The sequence below is a fragment of the Tachysurus vachellii genome, chromosome 5 (genome assembly GCF_030014155.1).
Source record: "Tachysurus vachellii isolate PV-2020 chromosome 5, HZAU_Pvac_v1, whole genome shotgun sequence".
Classification (NCBI taxonomy): domain Eukaryota; kingdom Metazoa; phylum Chordata; class Actinopteri; order Siluriformes; family Bagridae; genus Tachysurus; species Tachysurus vachellii.
In genome coordinates this window covers 22,857,340-22,881,844 of record NC_083464.1, presented here as the reverse complement: position 1 = coordinate 22,881,844, position 24,505 = coordinate 22,857,340, and the positions used below count along the sequence as shown (strand labels likewise).

The window sequence follows — 24,505 nt, the reverse complement described above, 5'->3', positions numbered from 1 at the left end:
CCATAAGGACAAACTACACTGCCTTGGGCCTCTTTGAAGTTAGTGAGGCTTTCCCGCAGCAGTGGAGTGGTGTCCTGTGTCTGTGGGCACAGGGTAATATAAGGAACGTCTTGAGATGCTTGCTACTCTGAACACAAGAAACACACTATACATGCTGTGTACAATTATGCTGAATTTTCACCAATCAGACTAATTTATTGTCCCCCCACTATAGTTAGCTCTCCCTGTGATCCTTCTGAAGGTGGGGAGCGATGGCTTCTGCTGCATTTGACTACCTTTGAAGTGGGAAGTCAGGCTTCAGAATGATGTCACTTTCTACTTCTTCACATTCAAGCTACAAAAGTACAAAACCACCATGGACACCATGTTTTATATATATATAAATATATGCTATATATATATATATATATAAAGAGAGAGAGCAGAAAGCCAGCCACCTAACAGTGATGACTGATAGATTTTCTGTCTCAAAACAGCAGTCAGCAAATATTTCTACGATAATCAATTTAAAGCAAATACTTTTAGAGTAGGGGGGCACGGTGGCTTAGTGGTTAGCACGTTCGCCTCACACCTCCAGGGTCGGGGTTTGATTCCCGCCTCCACCTTGTGTGTGTGGAGTTTGCATGTTCTCCCCGTTTCCTATGGGTACTCCGGTTTCCTCCCCCGGTCCAAAGACATGCATGGTAGGTTGATTGGCATCTCTGGAAAAATTGTCCCTAGTGTGTGATTGCGTGAGTGAATGAGAGTGTGTGTGTGCCCTGCGATGGGTTGGCACTCCGTCCAGGGTGTATCCTGCCTTGATGCCCAATGACACCTGAGATAGGCACAGGCTCACCGTGACCCGAGGTAGTTCGGACAAGCGGTAGAAAATGAATGAATGAATGAACTTTTAGAGTACTATACAAGTATTATTCCTTTAAAGGTAAAAAGTGCCTATTGTGTTTAATGCTGATGTTTGCAATCATGTTGATTGGATGTTGATGAACTCAATTTCTTTGATTTTTACTTCTCTGTTCATAAATTACAACTTCCTTCTGCAGTGTCCACATCATTGAGCATATACCTCATCCTGCTCCATAATAAGCGTCAGCCATAAGGCAGTCTAATAGGTCAAACTTTTGACCATGCATAAGGAAACATTCAATGTTAATTTATACTGAAATTTTTATACAGTATCAATTGAATCTTCATAAAACAAACAAAACAACAAACTAGCTGCTTTTTATGGTGCTGTGCTGTGTTACGGTTTAGTAAGTCCTTTATTTATTTTAGGAAAAGCTTTTTAGAATGACATCAATAGAAATGTTTCAATTCTGATGTCATTTCTATAACAGAACCCAAATGGCAATGGTTTGGTAGTTTACTCAAAGATTAATTAACTGATGTTGGAGTAGTGATATGATAAATTAAGAAAATTCTTTTCCCCATCATACCAAAAAACACACACAAAGGGTCTGGTTATTCCATATTTGTTAGTTTTATTTTTTTATTTGTATTTAGTCTCAGTAGTGAAAAAGTAGTCCATTCAAAGGAGCATTAAAACCATAGAAACACAGGGCTATTGGATTAATAAGAGTAGGATAGGAAAGGGCAGGATTAATGCAATGGCAGATTGAGTATATTTATATGTGTATACATACACACAGAACATCTCAAGAGGACCCTGAATCACCCAAAATACACAAACATAACACACAGTGTTTGTTTCTTACTTGTTTCAAGTGAGAGAACAATCCTGCAAATTAGGGTGGATACACTTCATCTAGTCACATTTAACACTAACCTCTGTGAACAAAACGTTTCACTAGAACCTCTAATGTTATTAAAAAAAAACAACAACAACAAAAAAAAAAGTTAATTTGTCTGGTTGGGACTGACATTATCACGCCAAAAAAATGCAGATCTTTTTTTTATTTCAATGAACAATCTGCATAGTGTTACTTCAAAAAATATAATTAGTTGTAGAAAGTAAAACTAAGAATAGGCACATCTGTACAATTTTGCAGAAATATTCACTTTCTCATGGCTATATGCCAAATAAATTCTGTTTTCTATCAATATTAGATGGACAATCTAATTAAAACTGAAAACAACTGTTATTAATAACTTACTTATTTATATATTATATTTTTATTATGTTATTAGGAAACCAAATGATGTTCCTAAGAAGTGATCGTTTTTTCCAAATCATATATAGCATCAGAGCATATAGATCATATAGAGCATATAGATTCTGCTGAACCTCTGTAAAGTTATTACTATGTTATTATTAGAACATTAACCCTAATTTGCAGACGTGTGCTTCATCATTAAGAAAACAGTATTATTGCTGTGTACATTATGGCTACTGCACTGCAACCAATGGCAGACGTTGTTTCGCTGCAATGCTGTCGGGAAATTTATTTCCATACGTAACCAAGCTTGAGAGGTTGGTGCCACCATAGCTCTCTCATTATTATTGTTATTTTCATATTGTCCTTACTTCTGAGCATCAAAGTGCATTATCCTTCACACATACAGAATGTACAGTGAATATACAGTATATTTTTATCATATAGTAATATGCTATTTTATATAGTATCAGAGGGTATACAAGATAGATAATACACAGTTGCCATCTATATATGTATAAAGTCAAATAAAAAAAAATATATAGTAATAATCCAGCGCCCATTATGCAGTCATACAGAAAAATTGTGCCATTATTCTCATGTGTTTGTGACTTAGCATACAATATAAAAACCTCCGAAACAAAGTAGTATTACATTTAAAAATAGAGTAATAAAGTAACATCAGTCTGGTAACGTCAGTACCATTCGCTTTCCTGTCTCCGGTCACTAAGACAGTGAACAGATTGAAGGGGAAATCATGTCTTACACAACTCAGACATATCTAAACTTTTGTTTTGTTCTTTCCTCTTAAAATTGCACTGGTCCTGACGTCCTGCAGGTTTTTTCCCCCCACATCTAGCATTCCAATATCTCTTAAATTACTATCTCAGTAAAATGTCCATCCATATTAAAACTAAACATTTGCTATATATATATATATATTTTTGTATATATATATATAATTATTATTTCTTTTAATACTATACATACAAATTAGCGTGAGTACAGGTTCCTTGAATGGGCAGGGTTGGGGTGTGATTGACTACCCGTATAGCCTGTCAGCATGCTGGGAGAGTACTATATTTTCAACATGGCCACAATGGGATTGGACAGACATGGAACCACACAGCCAGACAGACAGATCCAGGAGAAGACAGATGCAAAAAAAACAAACAAACAAACAAACAAAAAACAAGAAAAGCAAATGTCAGTATGCAATGAATGAACAATCAGAGTTGCAAACTATATAAAATGAAATTATATTTGTAGGGCTTTATTTTCGTGTCAGTGCAAAAGAAGTTTACTTTTTTAACACCAGAGTGTTGAGGTTTTGGACTGTCAACCAGATAAGCTGTATTTGTGCTCTGTAGTTATTTTCATGGTCATAAATGATCAGGGAAGCAGAGAAATATTCAAAATCTGACATTTTGTTTTTAAAAAACATTTTGGCCTTCCTGGATCCTGTCTTAACAGCCACACTTCCAAAACTGTATGTTTCTGACTTCAAAATAAATATCCTAATATAAAAAGGCACTTCACCCATTTAACAGAACGAAATAGAAACAGAATGGTATCATTAATTACGTATGACATCCAACAACAGAACAAACAAAAACAAACAAATCCTAGTTACTGAATGGCAAAGCGTTTAGTTTTTGTCATAAACCTACTGAAATCTGTGCAGACATTAATAACATTATGGTATTAAAATAACCAAGTTATTTCTATCATGGTCTACAGTATTAGCCTCCAATATCAGCAATTCATATAGAGTTGATCTGCTGAGTTGTTGTTCTGTACATGCACTTATTATCTCATGACTTTATGTTATGTTTTGTCAAAAGATCAAAAGCTCTCCTAAATCTCATCTGAATAACCCTAATAACCCTGCATATGGATATATAAATAAAACACCCATAGAATCAAATAGTCTTTATGTGCTGTTGGAACAACAAAATGTTGTATCATTCTGTCCTAAAGCCTTTTTATTAAACATTGTGCACATTTTATGTTTTACATTTTAATCTCTGCAGTTGCTTGATTTCAGGCGGCTGCGATTTCTAATAAATGTATATAAGTTTATATCCAAGAGGTTATTAAACTACCACTGCAACATCAGTATAAACTCTAATGACAGTGAAGTCAGAAAACACATTTGTTGCAAGTTTCTGTCATCTAGCTGGTTATATTTACCACTAATATTTAGATGAAATCTTTACAGTGTATATATACGACGCCATGATCTCATGCCTTGATCACGAAAATAGGGCCCATGATGCCTTATCAGAACTCAGGGCTATATATAATAAAATTCATTATTTCATTTAGATACTTTTTATTGATTTATTTATTTTTAATAAAATATAGATCAAATGTAAAATAACAACAATGATGTTATGTTTACGTTTAAATTAATAACATTTTAAAAAAAACATTTCATAAATGGCATCTTCAACACTCCAACAAACTCTGTGTATTTACTTAAACAAAGTCCCAGTTAAAATCTATTCACTCAGGACTGAGGGTCATTTTTAATAAGTGCTATAATCTATTCACCAACTCAGAAATACACCACAGGGCAAGAATTAAAGTTTAAGTCACTGTATACAAGTTTATAAAGCCCTTTTGTGGAAATACTACCTAGAACCAGTTAGAAACCTGGCATAGATAAAAACCAATGGGAATGCCATGAGTCATGATGATGGCACACAGACAGGGGAACTCACAGAGGGGGGTGGGGACTGCCTGTCACTCAGAGGCAGGCTCTCATAACCAGGGTTGCCATTGGAGGAAGTGTTTGGAGTCCTGCATAGAAACACAAAGAGAGGGACAAGAGGAAGGAAAAAGGGAGGAGTAGCAGGGAGGGACACCGAGAAGGCCCATGCCACATTCACAGAAAAGTAAAGGACGAAAAAAACAGGACCAAGGATGGATAAAGAGAGAGAAAGGGGTGGAGGATAGTTAAAGAGATGAACACACACTTTATATAAGACCTTATTCATTACAATAATCCATTTATAAGTGTTCTGACAGGAAAGAAGCAAGGTGATAGCTATGGGTAACGGGGAGTGCGAGAGAGTAGTGCGGTGAGCTCTTAAATGTACAAAATTAATTAAGCAATTTGGCACAATAACATCTAGTCAAAAGCCCCTCCTAACAACATAAATGCACATAAAAAAAAAAACTGCAGCCCAAGCAAAGCACAAGTCATGCAAAAGCAAAATAAGAGAGTGTGAGAAATGCAAAGGTAGATTGTGGAAGCGCAAATTTGATTTGGGAGAAATTCCTGGAGAGGGTGGGATTTTTACCTAAAACATTCAGTCTGATCGTCTCTGGTGGATTTATGTCTGTCTTGAAAAGATGGACAGACTGATAGACAGACACACAGACAGACAGACCTCTGGACTTGTGTCTGTTCATTTGACTAAGCTGCACTCAACTTGTCCACCTGTCTGTGTGTCTGTGTGTGTGTGTGTGTGTGTGTGTCAGTGTGTGTGTGTATCCGTCTGTAAGGGCATGTGCAGCTATCTACATGTGTCTGCTTGGACTTGAACAAAAGTACAGTACTGTGTAAACGTCTTTCTGAAGACAATCTGTAAAGCGAAAATGTCAGAAAGATTCTTATGTATTACTTAGGTGTGGACTAACAAATCTCAATCTGGTAATCTGCCTTTAAAAAAAATCAGGGATCTTAGAAAATCTACTAGCAGGTTTTTACTAGCAAATTTACAGTTCTTTATAATTCTCATTTGTAACACTGATTTTTATTATTCAATTTCTTATCTGTAACACAGAATAATTTTTTTCTTTCTTTCTTTCTTTCTTTCTTTCTTTCTTTCTTTCTTTCTTTATAGAAAGAATGTTTTTTGCTGGCATAAATATAATAAATTTCCTGGCACTTCCTGTAACTCTCTATATAAATATTGGGTAGATCAGGCATTTGCAGAGTACTGCATGTCTTTGATTGTCAGTAAATAAATGTTTGTGATTGTCAGTGATAAACAGTTATATGTCGGTGATTGTCAGTACGTCTTTCTACATTGTTTTGTCTAACCCTGAATGGAGTGTTGACTGCTGACATGCTGATGTGTTGATGTGCCAAAAAGACTAAAAAAACTGTTCTAGCATCTAATAATTTCTACACTAGCATCTTTACCTCTCTAAAGCTAAATATCATGAACTTTATACATATGATCCTATGTAGTTTTTCTGCATAAAACCAGTGCATTCTAATGTGTATGGATATATATATATATATATATATATATATATATATATATATATATATATATATATAAAACTGTCTATATGATCCACTGGCTCATTCTGTCTGTCTGTCTGTGTGTCTGTGCATGCGTTACTCACGGCAAGGGAGGTGCGCTAGAAAAGGGGGAAGTCCAGCCAGCCCCCTGGTAACTATAGAAGGGGGGCAAGGCCCCGCGCTGGGACCCCCTGGCCGTCTGTCTACGTGCCTGATGGGAAGTGAAGGGGTCCTCGCTCTCGCTGTCCGAGTCGTCGTACTCCTCTGAGTCTCTGCGCCATGAATTGGGAAATGGGTGAAATAAATGAGTCACAGTACACAAAGACAACATGCAACATAATGAGTGTTAGCATGCTCAAAAGGAACGACTGTCTAGACATACATACATGTAGCAATCCCCCAAACTACGTACGTGTCAGATATTTCCTTTATACAATATACAGAAGTGGTTATTCAGAAAGAAATCAGTTTAATATGTCTCTTATAAGCCTAAAAAAAAAAACGAGTCCCACTAATTTATGAATTCGTCTACAGTCTACAGAACAGAATTAAAAGCATTACATATTTATAGTTACATATACACTTTTCAGCCACTTTATTAGGAACACCATATTAATACTGCTCCAACAGCCTCAGGTCACTATGGCATGGATTTGTAATTCCTGGCGACCTAAGTGCATCACGTAGTTGCTGCAGATTTGTCAGCTGCATATTTAGTCTCTCATATTACCACAGTACTTGCTGTTGGGAATCATGTGTCATCAATTTGAATGTATTTTCTCATTCCTTTAGTCAAGAGGTTTTTCTCCATTCTGATGTCTGATGTGAACATTAACTAAAGCTCTTGGGCTGTATGCATGTGATTTTTATGCTGCCACTGATTGCATAAATACATGAATAAGGTGTTCCTATTATAGTGGCTAGTGATTGTTTACTGTACATATTTGTTTTAATGGATTCAGTGTGCTATGGTTATTAATGTGGTTATTATAATTGTAATGTGTTCCACTTGCTCACTGCTGTTTTATTATTTTTCTTGCTTTATGTACACAATTTGATCATTTAATGATGAATTTGATGGTGGCCTAAACCATATGACACAGTTGTGTGAAAAAAAACATTTATTCAGTAGATTTCTTAGTACAGTTCTATTGGATTTTTAAATAACAAACTTTCCCTATACGGTAATACACAGGATATTTTTTATATTGATATTAAAACTGACATGGCCTTGTGCGCCACTCATGGACACAAAGAGGGATGTTCATCAGGTGAGGATTTTTTTTGATTGTTTTTTTTTTGGAGAAGAATTCTGTTTCGGAAAATGTCAAGGAAATGGATGTTTACATTGTGGTCAATATTTTCATCTATTTGCAACAGGATGTCTGAATTATCATTAGAAATCATCGGGAAAATGTAGTATAATCTCTTCTCTAGAACAGAAAAAGAAGAGAAATGATGAATTATGATGCAAACTTGCTTGAGAAATACAATTCATATAAATAAATGTGTAGTAAAAAATATAATCTCTTGTATAAAACAATCAATACAATATGTCATTGTTTTAGCAAAATTCAAATGTTCTATACAGTGTGTGTGTGTGTGTGTGTGTGTGTGTATTTGTGTGTGTGTGTATGTGTGTGTGTATGTGTGTCTGTTTGTGTTTGATATAATACTCTGAATATATAATTTGAGTCCTGCTAAAAATGTTATGTCCTTCAATGGATTAATCCAAAGTACATTCACACTGTTAATGTAAAGCAGCTCAAACCGTTCACGGTACCTGGAAAAGCTCCTCCAGGCTCCAGGAAGGGAGCAAAGGATGGCAGTGAAAGCCAGAGCAGAGAGGAATGAGTACAGTGAAAGATAAAGCAATCCCTCCATCCCATCATAGCACAGACCTTTCAGAGAATCAATGTAGTCCTGAAAGAAAAAGACAGAGACAGAGATAGATTGTAAGATGAATTAAGATGCACACATCTTTTGTCTAATACACATTATATGTCAAAGCAGTCTGCTTTGGGGAAGGCAAGTTGCTATGGTTACCTTGTTGAGGCTTCGGCAGTTGAGCAGCGCCACCAGCTGGTGGAAATTTCCCTCAGTAGAGTTGAGCATCTGCTGCACCTCCCTCAGAGGCTTCTACATGGGGAAAAGAAGTACGCAGCTACAGACAGCGGCCATTTTCTCACACACGCCTTCCATATGTGGTTTCTGATTTCAGGTTTGGAGACAGCGGTTTCAGAGATGCATCGATTTAAGAGGCACATGTTCACTCACGTCTGCTTTGGGGAAGCGTGGGAGAGCATCTCTCTCTAAGCTGGAGAGGTGGGAGTGAATGCTAGACAAAGCTCTCTGAGACTGGGTCAGCAGCTACAGCCAGTTTAACGGGCGGACACCCACCCACACACACACACACACACACACACACACACACACACTCAAAATTAGAGAGTAGAGAGCAGACCTGAATCAAAACCTTAGCAGAAAAAAATACTACTTCAGTTGTACTGCTACAGTGTGACATAGATCCTGATTCCGTATTTGTCAACCTGTAGGTATATACACGTTATTCTCAAGAAGCATCTTCCAAAACTGGTCCATGCATGTAAATGCATGGATGCCCAAGCTATCTTCTGTTTTTTTTTTCCATGAAACACAAATGTCTATACACAAGCAGTTTAATAACACGGTGCACTTGAACTCGGTCCAATATTCTATAAAGAAAAAAGACAAGGCAAATTTGTCTGCTATGGTTTCTATTAATCTATAGCATAAGTTTCTTAAGCCTAATAAAGCATCCCACTATTAAATAAGTGCCATTTATGAAAACAATAAATGTAATTTTGTTAATGTACAAATGATGCAACGCAATAAGAAGATATTTTGAGCTTAAAACATGCTTTTGTTTTTTAACTAGTAAACATTTTATTTTATTTATTTACAAAACACTTCAATATTATTGGCACACTGAGTCGAACATGATTGTAACGGGAGGTTAATCCATTCCTCCATGAAATAAATGTTTAATCTTGTTCACATTATTAGTTTTTTTTATTTTCCTTTGGCTGTCATTGTTCAATTCACACCACAGGATTTCAGTAGGGCTCAAGTTGCTTCTGTAGGATCATTTTTTAATCTACAGTACAAACATTTTTAATGCAAACTCTTCATGACTGCGCTTTTATTCCAAGCCGATGATGCCAGAAAGATTACAGAGAAATGTTAATTAATAGGTACAATCGTAGGTGATGAGAGACAGCGCAGAGTTTGCCTTCTTCTATTCTAGCACCTTGATAGTATTTTGATCATTTATTATGATCTGTAGTATAATAGAGCGGCTACCTGCTGGAAGGGGCTGGTCATTTTTCTGCTGCAGGTCAAGTAGTAATCCAGGATTTCTGGAGATAGAGACATTTGTTAAGGTGTGTGTATCCAGTGTGGGTGTGTGTGTTTTTCTTTTGTTATGTAGGGACTTTGGCTAGTCCCAATGACAACTTTTTTGTTTGTTTTGCAGACTTTATTTGAAAAACTAAAATGGCTAAATGTTTAATTTTGTTTTCTGACATTAATCAGGCTTAGTGTTAATAATTGATATTAACTATTATGTCAATAGAAGGTCCACAGAAAGACAGTAAAAAGTATGTGTGGGTTTGTGTTTGTGTGATAAAGAGAGAGAGAGAGAGAGAGAGAGAGAGAGAGAGAGAGAGAGAGAGAGAGAAGAAAGTGGTGACAGAGAATAGCACCTGTACTTGTCCCGGCATTAAAATGTGTGGAGTTGAGAACAAATGTGTTTGGGTCGATGCAAAAATCACTGAGTGCCTGCAAGAAAAAAAAATACAGAGATAGAGTGCGAGAATGAGTAGAAGAGAAAACACAGGGGAAAGATTTTAGCAATGTGACACGGTGACCGAATGACATACTTCCCTCGTCTCCCCACCACCGCCACTGCTATTGATCTCCAGCACTCACTGACATAGATACAGTACATCTCTCACTCTCACTCTGTCTCTCCCCTGACGCTCCCACACACTCTACTTCTTCTGGAGTGCTCCAGTTTTTCTGTTCTTCTTCCAATCACACTGTCACTGCTATAGTCTATGTGTTTTTTTTTCCACACTTGTTCTCCTTTGTGGTATGTGAAGACATGTAATTAATCATTGTTATCTTTAAATAGGACTCAGCACAACTACAATAGGAGCGGAAGAAATAGAGAGAGAGAGAGAGAGAGAGAGAGAGAGAGAGAGAGAGAGAGAGGGAAATAGAAAGAGAAAGAGGGGGCGGGGGGAGAGAGGGGGGAGAACGGGGGGGGGGGAGTGAAAGGGAAAGAGAGAGAGAGAGAGAGATGACTGTTCCTGTCGGCTGCCTCTGGACAGTGAGACTCTGTGTTAAGAGCCAGCTACTGCCATCTCCTCCAGTCACTCTTTCTTGTCTTCCTGTCCCAGGCCTCTCACTGCCTGATTAACAGAGTGGTAGTCCAGTGGGAATCTTCCTCTCACATCTCTCACATCTCTCTCTCTGCCATCTCTCTTTGCTTAGCCTTTCTTGATGTCGCTGTTAATACCTCTCATCCACATCTTCCCCACATTGCACAAAGAGCCACTCAGTATGACACACACACACACACACACACACACACACACACACACACACAAACACACACACAGTCTTTCTCTCCTGCAACACTCAGTATGACACACATACACACACAGTCTCTCCTGCAACTCTAGCCCTTTTATTGCCCTTTTGAAACAGTGCCAGGACTGCAAAGTTTCTAAAGGGACAAGCTTTACACAGTTTAGCACACACACGCACACATACACTCACACACTCACTCACACTCACACACACTCGCACTCACACACAATCACTGACACTCACTCACACTCGCACACACACACACACACTCACTGACACTCACACACACACACCTCACGTTTTCTCATACTAACATATATACATATATACACAACTAAACTGCTAAAATTTTATGATTCACATCAGTACTACTTTGTTTTTTGGGAGCTCGCATTGACAAAAAAAAAATCTAACAAACACACACATAATCACACAAGAGCTATTATATTCTGAATGCCCCGCCTGTGGAGAGTTGCTTCTTTGAATAGAAGTTAGAAATGGGCAGCAAAAGCCTTATCCTGAATACTCACAACTACTGTGGCTGTCTCCAGGCCAAGAGAACCCCAACTCAAAAACAGAGCCAACCAGGCCAGTATGGTCATCCTGTAAACACACACACACGCACACACACACATGCACACGAACGCACACACACGCATGCACGCACACACACACCATGTGAATTTGTGTCAAATAAAATGTTTTTAATTAACAGGTTTCTGTCTATTGACCTAAGGCTAAGTGTGCATTAGTTCATTTAAGACTGTATCCTTTAATAGACTAAAACTATTGCAAAGCAAATCAACAGTTCTGTCCAATTTTATTTCACTTGTCATACTGTCCTGTGAGATAAAGAATGTGTTTTTCTTTTTAACATCCTGTTATGACACTGTTTATCACAGATGTGTTAAACAGTTAGTGTATTATTATTATTATTTCTTTTTTTCTGTGATATTTTACGATTAGAGCTTAACACAGTGCAGGAGTTGTGTGTAGGAGAACAGACCCTGTGATAACGTGTCGTTCATGTCAGATTATATGATGCCATTTTAATCACAGTGATATACACAATGGCAGTTTCAACTCATGACGGAAGAATTATTTTAAATAAGTATGTGTGATTTTTAGGATTTGATAATAAAATCAGCCTGAAAAATTGTACATTCAAGCTTTATCATTTGTCAGTCATTCCAGGATATTGTGATTTTTCCAGCTGCAAATTAACGTAAAAAAATCAAAAACCAAAAGTCAAAGTACATACATGTGCATGAGTAGTACTGGTACTTGTAGTAGTTTTAAAGCAGAAGCCTGTGCTTGCAATTTCTCCAATACAAGTCATTTTACAGAAAAAAAAACAAAGCTGGGTCAAATTGTCGTATAATAACAGTGATTGACACTTACAGGATGAGGAGCCACCGGGCCTGTTTGGCCAAGCCTAGCAGAATAAAGAGACACACCACCAGATCCAAAAGGAGAAGGAGTACATAGGAGAGCCACCTAAACAGAATAGTTAACAATGTAGAATATGTATCATCTGAAATGGGTCCACAACGTTTTCCTAAAACTCATATGATATTCAGCCTAAATCAATTGCAACATACATGAACAGCACTCACTACTTTACCTGTAATCCTCATTCACCATGAGTGTGCTCGCTGCCCAGCCTGGGGTGAAGGGCGCAGGGCTGCCGTGTGAGCCCGAGGTCACAGCCTGGGGCATGGAGGGAAGAACTGGGGTCACAACCCCCACCATGCCATCACTTGCATTAACAGTGACCGAGCTCAGTCCTTTTCCTAGAGTGAGCGAGGAGAGAAGGGACATCACACGCTCAGAGAGACGTCTGCAGGACCGAGTGGACACCAAAGCAGGTTTATTTCCTCCAAACACATTCTCCAGCGAGGTCAAGGGCCCTGAGATGGACTGCTGCAGAGCTGTTACGGTGTCTGAAACCTGGGCTCAGGATAAAAAGAACGAAAGAGAGGAGAGGAGAGGAGAGAAGAGAAAATGTGGAAGATGGGCACACAGGAAACCTGACACAGAGATGATTGAGTGACTGCATAAAGCAAAGTTAATAAAATGTATGGACATTTGTACCAACATACACATTCTCATAAATCAATCAGATTATTCTCCTATTTATTTATTTATTTCACATGAAAATAATGGGCCTCTATTTATTCTTTTGGAAGGGCAGCCGTGTAGACCACTGACAGACTGAGTGTTTTCTCACCAGCAAATCGATGGAAGCCAGTGTGTGATTGGCAGTGAGAAGAGAGGAGGTCAACTGATACATCCCGTCATTCGCCTCACTGTTACCGTAGAAACCAAAGCCTATAGCAACACTGCGAGAGGCCAAAACAGAAGAATGGCGTCAAGGGAGAATAAGGACGGTGTGTTTAATTCAGTAAATGTCTCAGCATTAGTGAATAAAAAGCACTGCTATGGCAATGTGAAATAATTTCTCTAATTCTGAAAAGCTTCCTTTACTGTACTTCACTCTTATATATTCAAAAATGTAACTGAAAGCTTTGTAGCAGATGTTATCCAGATTCACTGTTTGACCCAGATTAAGGAAAAAGACAGTGGGGTGAAGGGACGCGCGTGTGTGTGTGTGTATATATATATATATATATATATATATATATATATATATATATATATATATATATATATATATATATATATATATACATATATCTTTATATATGTATATATATATATATATATATATATATATATATATATATATATATATATATATATATATATATATATATATATTCGTATTGTGTAACAAGCAACAAACATGCTCTTGATCTTGGTACATGTGTGTGAATGTAAGATTACACCCACTGTTTTCGCTGAGTACATCATTAGAGTTGAGCGGTGTCTGGTTGTCAACATTTTTTCAGCCTGAGGGTATAAGACATTTCACTTCAGACTGGAGAGTCACTCATTAAGGGCACTTCTACAGTGACGGCTTTCATGCCACGTGACTTCTCTTGTCACATCCAGATACCTATTGCAAGCCTGGCTTAAGGAATGCAGAGTTTAACTTGTAATGGAGGTCAGACTAACATTTCACAAACAATAAATGGAAAGAAAACAATTCCAGTATAATATGGATGCTAGGAATTCTCTGCACTGAATAATAATACATTCTTTTGCTATATTGTTTCTGTCCTGTGGTGTGTTTGTTAGTGTATTTTACATCTTCTAAAATCAGGTTTAAATTGCATTCACAAGCTTCCTGATACCGGTCCCGCCCTTGTCATGCTAAATCTACACCGCAATCCACACTGGAAGAAGAAAGAAGGCAACATGGAGGGGAAGAGGATGATGTCATCTTTGTATGCCCACTGGCTAACCAGATGCAACATTAGGATGCCTGTGTATCGTGATATCACATACAATCAGAAAGTAGATCTGAACAATTTGATCCTGCTCTGCTTCCTACTTCAAGCCTGACATCAAACCGGACAGAATTCCTCCCTTTTTATAAGTTTCTGTTTACTTATACCCCAAGCCATATTGCCTTTAACGTCTCTCTCAAGATCTGTATCCCAAAAAACACACGTAACAAGGAATCTCAATCGAGTGTGAAAGCTTACAGTACTACAGGAAAAGTGTGAAATGGTGAATCTGGATCTTTTGACTATTGCAGTTACTATGTAGACTTTAATACGGCATACGTGACCTCAAGAGTTTGTGCCAAATTTCTGTTGGCAAACTCTTGTGCCAAGGGATTACAGCATTAAAAAAAAGAACACAAAATAGATGTAGGCAGCTGTATGACACACTAGCATTACAGTATTAAAACCGTTATTTTCTAAGTCAGTGAGAATAAAAAAAAAGCCATGTTTAGAAGTATTTTGATGCTGAGAGCAGCACTGTTGTGTTCAAGTTAGACAAAGCTGTTACTCTCATGTGAAGCACAGACGGTCAGCGCAAAGTAAAATACTGAAATAATTTTTTTTTTTGTTTTTTTTTTACCATCATTCGGTATAACTGTATTACAAGCCTTCAGATAAGTTCATGTAAACACCAGAAGACACACTGCATGCGGGGCAAATCTCAATTAGTCATTTTGGTGTCGCTGACTCGTTAGCATGAATAGTGAGACATAGTGTACGTGTATGTATCTTCGAATCTCAGCTGTGTGTGTGATGCAGCATGACAGGGAGGTAGTGTGTGCTGAAGACTAGATCTTGTTGTACCAAGCATGGAAGGAAATGTGATCTTTGTGATTTTGGCTGTGGCATTATTGTTGATAAAAGATAAATTGGTTTGCGTATTTCTATAAATGCTTATCTGCTTTGATTTTCACAAACAACAGCCTCTAGACCTCACTCATAATGTGGCAATAAAGAAATAACAACTCAGAAAAGCATTAGTGGTGTAATGGTGTGGGGAAAGATTTCCTGGCACAATTTGGGTTGTTAATACAAATCGATCACCTGAATGTAACAGAATATTTGAGTATTGTTACTGATCATGTGCATCACTACATGTCACATCACAAAATGTCACAAACAAACAAACAAACAAACAGTTTTGGGATCCCCCCCCCCCAATATCATCATAAGCCATTAGAAAAACATTTAAATAAATAATATAGAATATAATTTTTATATATAACCAAATCTGCTTAGATTACAGGTATTGCATTGTACAACTGCAGTGTCACTTGTTTAATGTACGTTACCAGCACAGTGTCACTGCTGCCACAGACACCCATGTGACACAACAGATGCGCCGCCCCTTCCTGCCACCGTATCCATGACCACCACTGGCGTCGTCATCTTCCTCTTCCTCGTCCCTGCCTGCATCACCGCGGTGACAACAGCAGTAGTGAATAAGGAACGAGAGGACGACAAGAAGCGAGAGGATGAGAGCGATGGCTGAAGCACTAGACAGAACCAGGAGAGTCTGTGTGCAGCAAAGGAATAAAAGAAGAGAACGGAAAAGAGAAATGTTACTTAAGAAATGTCACGCGACATCAGTATGAAGTATAGTTTGATAGCGAATAATCAGCCTTATCGTCAACTAATTGTAACCAAAGCTTTTAGATTTATATAAACAGTGTTGTCTGAAGCTGTGCTGCTTTTTTCATGTCTATATTTTATGTACACGAGTGTAGACCAGAATATACAGAGGCAGCAAAGAGAGACCATACATTTCAACATAAAATGGAGGCCATCGCTTGTATTTCCTTGGATGATACCGAATGGAGGCTACTCTCCTGTGCTCTCGTGCAAACCAAATGATGCAGAAGTGATTTAATTAGAGCAGGTTTTTAGCATGTCAACACATGTAACACAGACTAAACACTTCACAAATCTATACAGCACAAATCTGCAGTATTATCTGTGTCCATCTGGCTGTTCTGGCTTTTCTGTCTATCTGTCGCTCTCTCCTATCCCCTGGATCCTGTTCCCCCTTCCCCCATTCATCTTTTCCCTGTCTCTTCCCATAGTCATTCCCCCTCTCACCTCCCTCTTGTGCCCTCTCCCTCACGCTCGTACACTCTCCATCACGGTTGCCTTCCCACTTTTTCCTTTCTATCCATGCCAGTGGATCTCTATTAATAATATGTGACCTACTTAAATACATTCATGGCTTCACGCTGTTGTTTTACGCCTCTTGATTTCTTCCTCGTTCACAAAGGGTTGTCTATTCCATCAACACTCTAGCTATCATTCACCTCCCTCTTGCTCCTCTCCTCTTCATTCTCTTCCTGCTTCCACGCATGCCTTACACGCTCTGACTCTCGTTCATGGTCAGGTCAAAGGTTTGCATCGGTTCAGTTTCTACACTGAAAGCATAATCGTCATCATTCTTTCTCCTGCCCACATGGCGTGATCTGATGAAAATCATCTCTTCTGTTCTTGTGAACTAAAATTAGACTGTTGCTGTGTATCACATAGTGTAGCACTGCAATTTGACACAGTCTTCCACCTCACTGCGTTTCAATACAGCTCGGTAGCCACGGTGCCAGGTCTCACATCAAATTGCGACACGGCCGAGCTCTGCAGCTGTGCATCAGTGTTGAACTATTGCCTGCAGCATTCAGGCTCGTCCAGGTGAGCATCATAGCAGGTGTTTTAAAATCTGTAAATTCTGACACGGCCAGAAATCTGTCACTGTCTCTTTTTAGTCACAGCGTCACTGAATTTTGCTGGCAATGAGCATGTCATATCACAATCCATCTCAAACCTGTGTAAACCTGATTTTATACAGATATACCTTTACTGTTAAAACACTAATTCAGTTTGTGTGTGTGTGTAGAATAAACATGCCTAATAATTGTGATGTCAGCCTGATATACAGGATGCTTTAAAATACGGGTCACATGAATCTCTGGAAATAACTGAGGTTCCATGTGGAGTAAACAATAATCTACATTTTTAAACAGTGCATTCAATTCTAGATAAAAGCAATTTTATCTGCTTTAATTATTTCAACACAAATACAAGACAAAATACTGTTTACCCATTTGTTAAAAATACAAGCTGGGAATTAACCGAATGATCCCTGATTTAATTCATTATTAAAAACTTCTCCTTAGAGGCCATGCTGCTGCTCTGATCGCAAACCTACAAAGCATTAGAATTTAAGTGTTTGAAGTTAAATGATTCCAGATTAATATTCCAGATTATTCTTTCCAATTAGAAACTGCAGTATAATTCTGGTCTCATGCTCAAATCTAGATATTATGAGAGAAGAAAAGAGTGAACCAGTGAGGAAAAAATTAGACACAAAGACAGAAATAGCGTTACGTGTCTCCACACGTTGAGTCTACCCACTTGTACCAGCTGTCAGGTGTGAAAATTGCATCTGATATAAAGAAGGAAACAGAAAGAAGAGCTGAAGGGGAAGAGTAATACAGCTTTCTAGGAAGGAAAGAGAACCTGTTGGTATTCCCAGCTGTCAGGCGTGAATATGTTGTCTCGCATCTGCATGGTCAGATCGAAGCGAGGGAGAGCGTGGCACATCTGCACCCATATCGAAGGGCTGTAACTGGGAATGGTCTCGATGGCAGCCATTAGTCCTGAGGACCACCTAAAGCTATCACAATACAGAGAGAGAGAGAGAGAGAGAGAGAGAGACAGAGAGAGAGAGAGAGAGAGATTGAACTGAATCTTCACATCAAACACGCTTGTATTGTATTAATTATATCCACTGTACAGTATGTAATTAAAAGGTTTTTTTTCCTTATACTAGTAAAGACAGGTTAATTAATTCAATCAAACAGACCAGCTAAGAAAAAGTACTGCAGTGAGCCATTAAGGAAAAACGAGGGGCGGGCAGATACCAGAAAAAAGGAAAAAGGGAAAGTAGGTTAAGTAGAGAATCTGGGAACATCCAACTGCCACACACATACACACCCCAGATTGTGTATTGATGTGACTACAACCGTGGGGCTGAGTGGGGCAGAATTTAATAAGAGATCAAATAGGCGGTGTATGTGTGTCTATTTCATCTTCTAAAAGACAAGCAGTGATTTTAACTGAAACATTTTTGGTCTTTAATATACAGGTCATGGACAAGCTATTTTATATCGATTGAACCTGAACCTCAAAAGCTCAAAATGAAAAACACGAAAACTCACCAAAATTACATACATAATTACTGAGAAAATGAAGGTTACATAATTACCTGGTGCAGATAAAAGTATCATGCTAATATAAAGGCAGTTCATAAAATGTGAAATTCCCTTTCTATGTAATGTTGGATTTGTTTCTTTTTAATAGATATTTTGAGAAGTTAAAAAATTATCTGTCTATATATGTGTGTTAACTGATAATAAAGCTTCATAAAAATTAACATTTGAAGTATTAAGGTAAATCAATGCAGAGTACGATAAGGACTAAGATCATTTTTACAGGTAGGTACGACTAATCATTACCTAAAGCATAAACTGTGTCATGCTGCTTTCAGATTAGTCACTAGGGAAGCTCTTGTTGAAGAAGAACTTTCACCTCTCCAGCTAAACCTTTTGGGGATGCTGACAACCTGCTTTACAGGGTCAAAGAATGAGAATGATTACACAGTATTGTTTCTAGTCTCTCCAAACACACTTCAGTCCTGTGCGGAAGATTTGGAGAGGATAGAGGTCTCTAATGGAATAGCTGTCCCAGTCACTGTCTCTTAACCATTAACCTGGTCACAAAAACTGTCAGCTCCACAACCCCGCAAGAGGAACCGAACCTTTAGGGATTCTTTACCCATATAAAATAACCAACAGAGGATTCCACTTCAAAATAGCAATCCTGGTAGTAACCTTCAATGAAGTTAAAAAACATGAATTATCCAAAAACTACTAGACAACCCTTCTTTCAGAGAATGTGTAGTCTGAGTGATATTTTGTTACTGTGCCAACTTACTAACTCAATGAGCGCCTCAATCTGCATCTAGTAATTGCAAATTAGCAATGAAAATTTTCACTCTCACACACTCACACTCTCACTCTTACACTCACTAACACACTCACTGTTTGAATCTCTATCCTATCTGACCCTTTCATATCTTACCCTAACCTATCCTGCCTTATAATACAATTTCAATATTTTACAATATCCTATACTATGCTGTCTTTTCCTAGCTTCTCCTTTACTGTCTAATCCTATCTTATTCTGTCATATCGTATCCTATCCGTTCCTATCCAGTCTTATACCATCCTATTCTTTCTTAAGCTATGCCATCTTATCTTATCCTATCCCCTACTATTTTATCTCAAACTATCTTACCTATCATATACAAACTTATCCTGTATGGCACTCATGTCTGATTTGGGGTAATTTATCAGTTATAGTCAGTTATATTTTCAAAGTTGTTATACCCCAAAACTATTAATAGGCATTATAGAAGAAATGTCAGATGGTTAAATATTTCAATCATCAGTCTTTATTAACAACCTAAGCTCCTGAGCAAACTATTAAGTTATTAGGTCATATAGATCACAAACTGACAAAAAAGTGGGGCAATTAGAGAGGAACCTTAAAACACAGACAGTGATGCACAACATGCATTAAACCAAATTTAGCTAGAGCTCTAAACTTCAGAGATTAACTTTCAACATAGTATAAAATGAAAATAACATAATACAATACAATCATTATCAACATTATGGTCATACATCTAAAAGCATGATGTACTTAAATAAAAATTGATAAATTATCAGAATCAGAATCAGAATCAGCTTTATTGCCAGGCATGTTTTCACATGCAAGGAATTTGTTTTAGTGACAGAAGCTCCACAGTGTAACAGAAAGACATATACGGTATAGACCAAATTGTATGTACACATTTACAGGTGTGAAATGTGCAGTTGAAATATACATATACAATATAGGCAATTATTAAAATGATTAAATAAACACTTAGCAACACAAACCCTTATGTGTGGCTTGACGTGACATTCTCTGTCTGCTTGTTATCACAGTGTTAATTATGAAAGGTGAGTTTGTTCTCAGAGCACAAAGGCAAGCATAGTAATAAATCAAAACCTGGCACTGGTTCTACACAACACCGTGTTTCGCTCTATGATAATACTAGTCTTACAAACTTATGACTGAAGCCGCATAATAACCGAATTATGATTGTGATGAGTTTATTGTACGGCACACATATTTCAGTGCACCTTTTCACAGATACATAACTCTAATGCAGGAGTGAACTGAATCTACAACTGTGGCGTGACATTAACAAATTCAACAGGATATTAACTGCTTAATAATAAACACTCTGTAAATCCTTACAGACCATCATGAAATATCCCAGCTAGTATAATACTTTGAAATAAAGTCTCATAAAATGTAAGAATCAGTACATAATGTTGTAAATATTCATACAGCATTAACATTTTAAAACGCTCTTAGGCCTGCATCTGACTAATGATCTGGCATGTCTTTATCTCAGCTACTCCATGAGGGGTTTCCTACAGTGTCCTCAATATTTTATCGCCTTGAAGGCTTTCTGTAACATGCTGGAACAAATGCACCATAGCAGACCAGTCACGACCATGATCCTGAATTATGTTTGTTACAGGGTCCCTAGGAGCAGTGGTAAGCAATAATAGTGTACTGTTTATTTTAAGGTTGTACAAAAACAATTATGTTTGAAACGGCATAGTATTATACTTAAGATATAAGAATGATGTGGCGCCTATATGTGGTATTGTTTGCCATGCTCCTTCCTTGCCTGATCCTTTCACCTCATTAGCTAATTTAAAAGCCTTTAGATAGATGAAAATGCGTTGTTAGAACATGGTAAAACAATACATCTTCCTGTTTTACTAAAATTGGAAAAATTGAACTGAAGTCACCGTAAACATCCCAAATTAAGTTTAATTGATTCGTCATTCATTCATCTTCGATAACGGCTTTATCTTGGTCAGGGTCATGGTTCCTCAAGTGGATGTTAAAATCCAGAGATAATTCCAGGCAGTAAGTCCAGTTAGTTCATCGTAAAAGCACACATCTGCACACATATTCACGCCTAGCTGGAATACATTTCTTACATTTGATGAGTTTGAATCACAGGACCAGCAAGCTGTCACTGTTGGGCCCTTGAACAAGGCCCTTAACAATCAATTACTCACTCACTCACTCACTCACTCACTCTCACTCATTTTCTACCGCTTATCCGAACTACCTCGGGTCACGGGGAGCCTGTGCCTATCTCAGGCGTCATCGGGTATCAAGACAGGATTCACCCTGGACGGAGTGCCAACCCATCGCAGGGCACACACACACTCTCATTCACTCACGCAATCACACAGTACGGACAATTTTCCAGAGATGCCAATCAACCTACCATGCATGTCTTAGGACCGGGGGAGGAAACCAGAGTACCCGGAGGAAACCCCCGAGGCACGGGGAGAACATGCAAACTCCACACACAAGGCGGAGGCGGGAATTGAACCCCCAACCCTGGAGGTGTGAGGCGAACGCGTTAGCCACTAAGCCACTGTGCCCCCCATCAATTACTCAGTTGTATAAATAAGCAAAATGTAAGTCACTCTGGATAAGGACATCCGCCAAATACTGTAAATGTAAATACTACCCACTGTGCCACCATGCCACCACCCCGATTACATGATTAAATGTATTCAGAATGCACCAAGCGGTAAAATATTATCACAGCGCATTTGTCCATTATGTTAAAAAAAATTAATAAAAACAGTGGGCTCTAAGTCTGAGTGGAAAAAACGTGGAAAAACCAGGGTTATGATGTCATAAAACTTAAGAGCCAATCAGGTTCCAGTATGCAGAGCATGCAAAACGGTTCACTAAGGGTAAGGGATGGGATGTGAAGTGTTGGGGCATTTTTTATTTTTTTTTTTCAACTTGCACATTCTTAAGAATGTGGAATTCTTGATGTGGGTAAAACTGTGGGCTGTTTCTGGGTCTGGGTATGTACCAACAATTTTTGTGGGTGGGAAGAAAGAAAATAAAATTGAAACTCTAACTTTTATTACATCAATACAAACCATTTTGATCCCTAAAATTGATCCATTTTGAATGATTTGTTTGACTGATTATGTGAACAAAGCAATATAATATATTCCAGAGTGGCTGAAACACTTCTGTGTGTTGAATGGTGCATTTCATTCACAGGGGAAAGAGAAAACATGGATCAATTTAAACGAATATAAACTGATAAACGAGTTACAGATGATATTGTTCGGTAAATATTTGCTTACCTTTAATCGTACTTTGAGAAGTTTCCCGTTGTTCCCCTTCCTGTGTTTCTGATTAGAAGCCTGATCTCAGCCTCTTCTGCTGGCCGACGAGTCGCTTTGTTTGCCTTGTGAACAGAAGCATAATAAGTGACAGACGTCGCTGCGTTGGGGAGAAAAAGCAGCGCGTTTAAGCGTCGATTCACTGTTTTTAAACAGGCTGCTCGCAGACAGAGAACGATAAGGAAATAATTCCGCGTATGGTAATAAAATAAACGACGGTTTTGCGGTGATAAATGACTGAAGAATCTGTTTAGTGGCTGGATAAGAAGCTCCTCATGAAGGCATCAGTCCTGCAACACCAACTTCATCATGGCACTCAGCAGCATCCCGGATGGCGGCAGGATTTCTTCTCTAATCCCCTTTTTGTAATTTTAAAAACACCGAGTATAAAAACGATATTTAGCCTGTTAAAAAAATCATTTGTTCTTTAAAAAAATGTCAGACGTGAATAGGGTGAATAAAAGCGCAGAGCAGCGTTCGAGGAACTAAATCTGGCGTTTAGGCTGCGTGCTTATAGCTCCCTCAGAGATGTTACAGAGGGAAATAAAGGCAAGTGGAACTTGGACACACGCGAGCGCACGCGCACACACACACGCACGCACACACACACACACACACACACACACATATGTGTGTCTTACTATCCATGTGAGGACCTAAAGATGACATAATGAAGCCGTTATAATTAATGCTGTGTATACATACATCTATCTAAACCCTAACAGTAACCTCAGTAACCAGAAGAAAAGGGTTTGTCTCATGTAGTGTTTTCAAATTTTAAATAAAATAAAAAAGATCATTAAAAAAACAATTGTAAAAATACCTTTTTTTTTAAATATTTGAGTCCTTATCAAGGCAGAAAAACATGCCCAACACACACACACACACACACACACACATACACAAAAGGGGGGGCTCTATTTAGAGAATACAGCCTCTGATGGAATGGAGGCTGGAAGTCAAAGAGCACTTTTAGAAAAGAACAGAAAACACACAGATAAACGCTGTCTAGAAAGAAATGATTCCAGTATACACCCTGCTAACATGACACGAGCAAATACATACAGCATCAAATCAGTAATTAGGTGAATTATGATGTATGCATATGAAAAATGAGGTCACAAAGTAATAAGCAACGCCAAATCTGATATAATTTGGTGCTTCATTGCAAAAAAAAAAGGGTAATTAAAAGCTGTGATCACATCCAGAATTTCTTACGTGAAAAGAACATTGGACTGGAATATGAGAAAAGGGAAAGACATAATGTTGCTCTGCAGCTCTGCCAGGGTTTGACCAACATGGAAGGATTATAAAAACACAATGAAGACAAATGGAGCAGTGAGCAAACAGAGAGAGGGAGAGGGAGGGAAAGAGAGATGAGATTTGAGGATGGAGCATGACTGTGTGAAAGATAAAGAGAGGGGAAGCGCAGAGGGTTTCTGTCCTTCTATAAGAATGAGGAGGCCATGGAAGAAAGATATGATTATGCATGAACTTTGGCAACTGCAGCATGCAGTATATGACAAATACATCAGAAATCACGTCACACAAAATCTGCAAAATGATCAAGATTATGATTCGTATTATGGTTTGTATTGTCATTGCATCTTGTATTAAGCCAAGAATGCCCACAAGGTCCCACAAAAAAAGGCCGTTTGAGTGACAGTATAACTGTATTATTTTCAAGTATATGTTTCACGCTCCAGACAAATTTAGCCTGCCGAAAAACAAAAACAAAAATCATAGCTAAAA

General features: G+C 38.1%; 1 protein-coding gene across 3 annotated transcripts; it reads right to left on the bottom strand.

Annotated features, from left to right (window-relative positions):
• Positions 1-1,458: 1,458 nt before the first annotated feature.
• Positions 1,459-23,275, bottom strand: ttyh1 (tweety family member 1). 3 transcript variants are annotated; one of them, XM_060870528.1, is made up of 15 exons: positions 22,715-23,275; positions 17,919-18,075; positions 15,713-15,936; positions 13,238-13,349; positions 12,632-12,957; positions 12,409-12,504; positions 11,538-11,610; positions 10,116-10,191; positions 9,715-9,770; positions 8,650-8,742; positions 8,419-8,511; positions 8,156-8,295; positions 6,477-6,644; positions 4,838-4,916; positions 1,459-3,188 (listed from the first exon to the last, which is right to left on the bottom strand). In XM_060870528.1, the coding sequence occupies exons 2-15, from the start codon at positions 18,051-18,053 to the stop codon at positions 3,105-3,107; spliced, it is 1,755 nt and encodes a 584-aa protein (XP_060726511.1). In that variant the 5' UTR covers positions 18,054-18,075; positions 22,715-23,275; the 3' UTR covers positions 1,459-3,104. The 3 variants fall into 3 exon arrangements, with proteins under 3 accessions (XP_060726511.1, XP_060726512.1, XP_060726513.1); XM_060870529.1 differs by having other exon boundaries at positions 3,093-3,188; positions 6,584-6,644; XM_060870530.1 differs by lacking the exons at positions 1,459-3,188; positions 4,838-4,916 and having other exon boundaries at positions 6,502-7,805.
• Between the last annotated feature and the right edge of the window lie 1,230 nt (positions 23,276-24,505).

Bases quoted from the DNA above. Each gene is read 5' to 3' on its own strand.
- ttyh1 (XM_060870528.1), bottom strand. From the start codon at position 18,053: ATGGCTGCCATCGAGACCATTCCCAGTTACAGCCCTTCGATATGGGTG. The intron at 11,611-12,408 runs GTAAGTGTCAAT...GTGTGTTTACAG, and splicing joins GCCCGGTGGCTCCTCATCCT to GATGACCATACTGGCCTGGT. The intron at 3,189-4,837 runs GTGAGTTCCCCT...TTGAAAATATAG, and splicing joins GGCAGTCCCCACCCCCCTCT to TACTCTCCCAGCATGCTGAC.